The sequence below is a fragment of the Hylobates moloch genome, unplaced genomic scaffold (genome assembly GCF_009828535.3).
Source record: "Hylobates moloch isolate HMO894 unplaced genomic scaffold, HMol_V3 SCAFFOLD_1, whole genome shotgun sequence".
In the NCBI taxonomy this organism is placed as follows: Eukaryota; Metazoa; Chordata; class Mammalia; order Primates; family Hylobatidae; genus Hylobates; species Hylobates moloch.
Genome location: NW_026652276.1, coordinates 22,867,632 through 22,875,101, shown reverse-complemented (window position 1 = coordinate 22,875,101; position 7,470 = coordinate 22,867,632). Strand labels below are relative to the sequence as shown.

General features: G+C 55.1%; 1 protein-coding gene across 5 annotated transcripts in view; it reads right to left on the bottom strand.

Annotated features, from left to right (window-relative positions):
* Positions 1–746: 746 nt before the first annotated feature.
* The window catches only part of CFAP65 (cilia and flagella associated protein 65), a 38,594-nt gene continuing 31,870 nt past the window's right edge, over positions 747–7,470 (bottom strand). For all 5 annotated transcript variants that reach the window (XM_058438202.1, XM_058438204.1, XM_058438203.1 and 2 more), the window contains 8 exons: positions 7,166–7,279; positions 6,867–6,974; positions 4,322–4,366; positions 3,877–4,079; positions 3,290–3,418; positions 1,857–2,366; positions 1,041–1,178; positions 747–927 (listed from right to left, as the gene is read on the bottom strand). In XM_058438202.1, the coding sequence (XP_058294185.1) occupies positions 843–927; positions 1,041–1,178; positions 1,857–2,366; positions 3,290–3,418; positions 3,877–4,079; positions 4,322–4,366; positions 6,867–6,974; positions 7,166–7,279 (1,332 nt within the window). In that variant the 3' untranslated portion in view covers positions 747–842. The remainder of the gene's footprint in view (positions 928–1,040; positions 1,179–1,856; positions 2,367–3,289; positions 3,419–3,876; positions 4,080–4,321; positions 4,367–6,866; positions 6,975–7,165; positions 7,280–7,470) is intronic.

Below are 7,470 nucleotides of genomic sequence, written 5' to 3'. Positions count from 1 at the left end.
GCGGAGCGCCCCCTCCCTCCCCCGCCCGGGCTCTGAGACCGGAGCTTCTCCGAGGCCTTGGTGGCGGGGGCGGAGGGGAGGGTGCTGGGGACCTGGGCGCCTCTGGAACAACACCAGATGTCACTTTTCCACCCACCTGCCTCTGGGAGGGAGGAGCCGAGAAGCAGAGGACAGAAGCTCCCGGGCGGGGGTTAGGAGGAACCGAGAGGTGGGTATCCATCCTCGTCTGAGGACTGATTCACAGTGGGAGTCACTTAGCAGGGTCTGTGGCCCGAAATCCAGTGGTGACCTCGACCCGCCCCAGCCTAGTTCCTGGCCCTCCGCAGCGTTATTCCTCCCCAGCCTCTTGGGCACTCGGAGCTCGGCGAAACCTAAGGGGCTGGCCCTGGGGGTGCTGAGCCTCCGAGCAGGCGCGGCGCAGAAAGGTGAGGGGTGGCCGCCCTGCCCAGTGGACACCTGCTTCGCTGGCCAGGCCTGGCACTCAGTTACTGTGCACCAAGCTACGCTGGGGCAAAGGCCAGCCAGGCCCCGCCCGGAGCGCCCTCCACTGGCTAGACCCGGTCCAGCGGCCGGCAGCTAGCGGCTAGGTCTCAGTCCAGCTGCAGTGTGGGCGGAGAGGTGCATCCTCCCGGGCCCTAAGTTCCCGCTGCGCCTCTGCAGTCCGCCCGGGCTGCTCCCTGCCATCCTTCCCTCTCAGAGCTCGCGCGCGCGTTTCCCCCTCGTCGGGGAAATAAAGTCAAGGTAGATATAGAAAAAAGACTAGATGCTTTTACTGGCGGGGCGGTGGAGAGGGCGCCAGGCGTGACCTAGGGCGGCATGTCGGAGAGGCTGGGCGCGGGCATTTACGGAAGGTCGGTAGGAAGTGGCACCACCGGGTGGAGTACCTCTGCTTGCTGCGTCGGCAGCAGCGTGTCCGGGGTCAGAATCCTGGAAGACAAAAAGTCCCAGGTAGGCGTGGGGGCGAGGCTTCGGGCAGAGCCTGGCTGCCTCCGTCGCCCCTCTCGCGCGGTCTGCGCGGCCGCTGGCCCCGGCGCCCCTACCTGGGCACGCAGAACGGCGGCAGGGCGATGACGCGTGGCCGCGAGGTGAGCACCACCTCCCCCCGGCTCGCCTCCACCAGGATGTTCTGGATCATGTTCTCCAGCAGCGCCTCCTGCAGGTTGGCGAAGGCCGGGAGCCTGCGAGGGGGCGGGGGCTAGCATGAGCGCGGCCGCAGTGCCCGCGCGCCTCCTCGCTCGCCTGTCCGTGCGGTACAGTGTGCCGCGAGCTCTACGGAGATTCCCATTGACTCCCCTTATCCACTACACTATGGGGCATCCTTGTTTCAATGTTACGGACGTTCCAAGTGTGGCTAAAAGATTCCAAGTTGCCAAATATGGTGCTGGTTTAAGGGGTGGGATTCAAACCCAGGCGATGCAGTAGGCATCTCAGGGCCAAGTTTAGAGAAAGGTAAGGAAGTGATGAGAGGGCGCAGAATGCACTGGGTGGGGCTTAGGGAATCCCTACAATGACATAAATCATCTGTAGGGCAGCCCCGGTGGGAAGTCCCGCCTGCAAGACAGGTGGTCCTTTTCTGGCTCTAGAAGCCCATTTACAAGACTTTGCAGACTATAACAATTCTCCTGGTAAGTTGGCAAATGTCAAAAACCAGTTCTCAGAGGAAAAAGAATAAAGTTCAGTGTTGGTGCCGGGCCGATACTCCCACAGAGGCCTTAAGCTACCAACATGACCTCACTAAGCACTGAATTAGGATGAGATGTGCATACAGGCAGCGGCCATCCTTGGCATCCCATTGCCTCCTAGGAACCTTCTGCACTTTGCCTCCCTCCCATCCTCACTGGGGCCTGGCTGCTCACCTTCTGATGGCCTCCTTCTCATCCTGTTCTTGCTCCTCCTTCACCATGACTTTCAGCTGCTGTTGCCACTGCCATTGCATGGACTCCTGGGACTCAGGCTGTGGTGTGGGCCCAATGGCTGCCCAGCTCACTTTCTCTTCCTTCTCATCCCTCTCCTCCTCCTTCTCCTCTATCTCCTCCTCGCCCAACTCCTCCTCCTCTTCTGTCTCCTCTTCTTCCTCCTCTTCCTCCTTCAACTCTTCTTCTTCCTCTTCGCCCTTCTCCTCCTCCTCCCCCTCTTCCTTCTTCCCCAACCCTGGATAGTGCTCTGGTCTGTCTTCCTTCAGCTGCTTGCCCTTCCCATCCTCCCAGCTGCTGGAGGGTACAGGCAGGACTGGCATTAAGTACAGGCTGTTTTTCTGGTCCATGAACTTAGTTGACTGCTCATTCCAGAACTGGCGGAAGTATGGCACCTGCTCCACCAGGCTTTGGTCCACAGCCTTATGGAAGTTCTTGTCTTCCAGCAGGCCCCTAGGTGGCAGGGAGAAGGAGAAGGCCCTTGCTGAGGGGCCCTGAAGCCCTGGGGAGCCCTGGTTTCAGAGCTACGTGCTAGGTGGGAAAGTGGCTGCTCGGTGGGGAGAGGGGAGCCCTTGGTCAGTTGTTCCTCCTGTCCCTTCTTTAAGGAAGACATCTTTGAGCCTCACGGATTTTTAGAAGCGAACATGCTATGGTGGAGGCAGGGCAGGTCAGATTCACACACATGATGGGCAGGAACCCTGGGGAGATAGTGAACTGGCTCCAGACTCATCTGCCAGCCCTGGAATGGGGCAGAACTCAGGATCCAGACCTGAGAATCCCTCCAGCCAGCTCCATCAGAGCCCCACTGTCCTGGGGTCGGGAGGGGGGCACCGTGGCGGGATCTTGCAAAGAAGTTGTTTCTTTTTTTCTTTCTCTCTCTCTCTTTCTCTCTTTCTTTCTTCTTTCTCTCTCTCTCTCTTTCTTTCTCTCTTTCTCTCTTTGTCTCTTTCTTTCTTTCTCTTTTCTTTTCTTTTTTTGAGACAAAGTCTCACTCTCTCCCAGGCTGGAGTACAGTGATGTGATCATGGCTCACTGCAGCCTCAACCTCCCAGTTAATTTAGCTAATTAATGGTATCAAGCAATCCTCGCACCTCAGCCTCCCAAGTAGCTGGGACTACAGGCATGCACCACTATGTCCAGCTAATTTTTGTATTTTTTGTAGGGATGGGGTCTTGCTATGTTGCCCAGGCTGGTCTCAAACTCCTGGGCTCAAGCCATCCTCCCACTTCTGCCTCCCAAAGTATTGGAATTACAGGCAAGAACCTCCATGCCCCAAGTTTCTCAAGAAAGGAAGAGTGCTGGAATGTAAGGGGCTCTGGCTGAATGAGCTGGAGGGATGTGAAGGTGGCAATGAGGGCCAGGGTGTGAGCTGGTACCTGATTATGGTGGTGAGAATGTCAACCAGGAGCTGCTTCTTCTGCTTGGAGACAGGGCCCCACTTGTTAGGGGATATTTCCTCAGAAGTCTCTGACTCTTCCCTGGGGACCTTCCTCTTTGGCAGCTCCCTGTGGCAGCCATGACATTCTGAGTGGCCTGGGCAAGCCACCATGCTGGGGTTGGGGGCACAAGCAGTGGTGGTAGCTGCCCAGTGATGAGGACACAGATAAGTTTGAGGCACTCCCAGCCTTAACCCAAATGTAGTGCTACTGGGTTCAGAGAACCAAGCTCAAACCCTCAGAGTTAGCACAGGAGCTAGAGAGACTCCCAGTTGGAAAAAGAAGGAACAAAGAGGGGTAGGGGCTGCCTAGGTGTGTTCCCCAGGGGGCTCTGGCTGCTTCGTCCCCCTCTCAAAAGGGCCTAAGCAGTAATGGGGCATCCTGGGCCCAGAGGCGCTCAGTGAGTCCCGCTGCCACTGCCCATGCTCCACCCCTCACCATGGGTTGGGTCTGAGCAGCCCCTGCTCTAGAGTGCAAGAGGGGACAGAGAGAAGAGGAAGGTGACCCCTGCCTTCCCAAGAGCTTACCGGTGTAAAAAGTGGCAGGGAAACTCTGAGAAGAAGTTAGCCAGAAAGTAGTCGGTGGCATGGGCTCGGGCGGTAAGGCCCAGGCAGAGCATGCCTGGAGAAGGTGGCTGGGGGCAGGGCCAGGACATCTCCTCCTTTGGGGTCTGCAGTTTCCAGCTGGCAGGCCGGCTGACAAACTGCTGGTTCTTGATGGGAGGCAGCGTCTTTGGGAAGGGAGGGACATGGATGACAAGGGTTTGGGCACCACACTCACATCACCAGTGGGGTCCCTTGACCTAGTTCCCCCATCAGGCTCTTTGGGCCACATAAGCATGTGACCCCACTCATTGGCACTTTCATCCCTCCTTTCTGGGAGGCTGGTCCAGGGGTTGGAGGTCTCCCTGGGAGCAAGCAAGGACCCTCCCAAGTTGTCCCAAGAAGATGGGCCTGGGGCTCGCCGCCTCACCTTATACTTCCTCGCAGGTTCACAGGCTGTGCAGCATGTTCTCTTCTGTGGAAGAAGAGAGATTCTTGCTTAAGATACAAGAGGCCCAGCCGAGGGTGGTGCCTCACACCTGTAATCCCAGCACTTTGGGAGGCCAAGGTGGGCGGATCACCTGAGGTCAGAAGTTTGAGACCTGCCTGGCCAACATGGCGAAAGCCCGTCTCTACTAAAAATACAAAAATTAGCCAGATGCGGTAGCACGTGTCTGTAGTCTCAGCTGCTCGGGAGGCTGAGGCTGGAGAATTGCTTGAACCTAGGAGGCGGAGGTTGCAGTGAGCCAAGATGGCACCACTGTGCTCCAGCCTGGGTGACACAGCGAGACTCTGTCTCAAAAAAAAAAACAAAAACAAAAGATGTGAGAGGCCTAAAGAGACTCCCCCATTTTGATCCTCTTGCTGCCCTCTTGGTCCTGCCCAATTCCCAGTCACATTTTCCTCTAGAACCTTCCCTAGAGAAGTGCTGCCTGCAAACCAGGAATTCTGGTTTCCTGAGTGAAGGAAATCCCATCAAATGTAGGCGGGCAGTTCCAAGGGTGCTTGCCCTGGTGCCCTGGAGATTTGTGGTTTGGTGAGATGAGAAATCAGTCTCCCTCATTAAGATTTAATTCAGAAATTCCTTCTCTCATGCCCCCAAGAAGAGTTTTGTTGTTGTTGTTGTTTTAGACAGGGTCTCACTCTGTCACCCAGGTTGGAGTGGAGTGACCCCATCATAGCTCACTGCAGCCTCAAACTCCTGCACTCAAGTGATTCTCCCAACTCAGCCTCCCAAGTAGCTGGGCCTACAGGTGTGAGCCACCACACCCAGCCAGTTTTTAAACTTTTATTTCTGTAGTGCAGGGTCTCACTATGTTGTCCAGGGCTGGTTTTGATCTCCTAGGCTCAAGCAATCCTCATGCCTTGGCCACTCAAAGCACTAGGATTACAGGTGTGAGCCACCGCACCTGGCCTTAGGAAGTAATTTGTATCCACAGTTGGGCCACAGCTTCAGAGGGGAGCAGTGACTCCCTGGGGGTTCAGTGTGGCAGACACCAAGGTGATTGAGGAGCAAGAATACCAGAGTAGGAAGGTTGTGAAATTGGGGGAGAAACCAAGATGGAAGTGTTGTCTCGTGTTTATTGTCAGACCCTCCCCCTCCCAAAACACATACTAATAGCTCCCATTCAGTGAGCGCTTCCTGGGTGCCAGGCACTGTTCTAGGCACTTTACCGGTATTAACTCACTTAATCCTCACAACAATGTTATAAAGCAGATATCTCACTCACATTAAAAAATATTTTTAGACTTTTATCTTTTTTTTTTTTGAGACAGAGTCTCGCTCTGTCACCCAGGCTGGAGTGCAGTGGTACGATCTCCGCTCACTGCAACCTCTGCCTCCCGGGTTCAAGTGACTCTTGTGCCTCAGCCTCCCAAGTAGCTGGGATTACAGGAACCTGCCACCACGGCCAGCTAATTTTTGTATTTTTAGTAGAGACGGGGTTTCACCATGTTGGCCAGGCTGGTCTTGAACTCCTGGCCTCAAGTGATCTACCCGCCTTGGCCTCCCAAAGTGCTGGGATTACAGGCGTGAGCCACCATGCCCAGCCTAGACTTTTATCTTTAACCTTTTTAATATGGAAAATTTCAAATGTATACAAAAGTGGAGGGGATGCTACAAAGAACTCACCGTTGCCTATTGCCCACTTCAACAACTAGCACCTCATAGCCAGTCTGGTCCGAGCTGTGCCCCACCTCTGGATTATATTGAAGCAAATCCCAGATGTCACAGTACCCACCCCCACTTCTTACAGCTGAAGGAACTGAGACGTTACATAGGTTGACTGAGATCACAGAGCTAGAAATCATTAACTCCAGGAATGAAACCTGCAATCTGTCTCCAGAGCCTGCCCCTGAAGCCACAGTGTCTTCCATCAGAAGGTGAACTCTAGGCTGGACACAGTGGCTCACGCCTGTAATCTCAGCACTTTGGGAGGCTGAGGTGGTCAGATCACCTAAGGTCAGGAGTTCGAGACCAGCCTGGCCAACATGGTGAAACCCCATCTCTACCAAAAATACAAAAACTAGTCAGGTATAGTGGTGGGCGCCTGAAGTCCCAGCTACTCAGGAGGCTGAGGCAGGAGAATTGCTTGAATGTGAGAGGTGGAGGTTACAGTAAGCCACTGCACTCTAGCCTGGGTGACAGAGCGAGACTCTGTCTCAAAAACAGTAAATAAATAAAAATAAGGTGAGCTCTGCTTGTCTCCCCTGAATCTCCGGTGTGCAGCACACAATAGCCACTCATTAAATGCTGGCTACACGAGGCAGGGAATGGACAGCCACCCTTTTCTACCCAGAGAGCCTGTCCAGATGGCTGTGAAGATGCTAAGCTGAGTCCAGAGAATGAAATCTAATCTCTTAGGGCAGGCTGGCTGGTTTGGCCTGGAGGGCCACCTTGGCCCACTACCTCTGTCCCCTCTGGTAAGGCCAGTCAGAAAGATCTGGATGTTTGAGATCTACTCAGCCTTCCTCACCTTCACTTTCCTGTCGGTGATAGTGAACTCCACTTCCTGCCGTGCCTTCTCGTCCTTCCACTCCTGCAGCTCCTCGTGATACTGCCCCATGAGCTGCTGCGAGTATAGCTAATGGCCCAAGACAGAGAGAGAAGGCAAAGGTCTGGAGCTTGCCCTGGGCCTATGCTGTGGGCCCTCTCCCTTCCAAGGGCTGACTTCTGCCTTTTGCTGGGGTCTGGGGATCTCACAGCCCATCTCACCCCACCCCAGCATTGGGAGCCATGCCTCCATCCCACCTTACCCCTGGGGCTGGTTCCTACCTTGCATACGAGGTCTACACTGTAGAAGCTGGCATGCACAGAGGCCGTCAAGGTCACCACAAATGGGACCGTCTCTTCAGGAGCCACCACCCCTATCATGGGACTCACAGACACCTGTTGATTTGGGGAAGGAGTCTTTGGAGATTCACAGGGATGGAATTGGATAGGATGGCATGGAATAAGATGGGATGAGGTGGGACAGGGTAAGATGAGATGGGACAAGATGGGATGGGATGGGATGGGATGGGACAAGATGGAATGGGATGGGATGGGATGGAGTGGGATGGGGTGGGGTGCGATAGGGT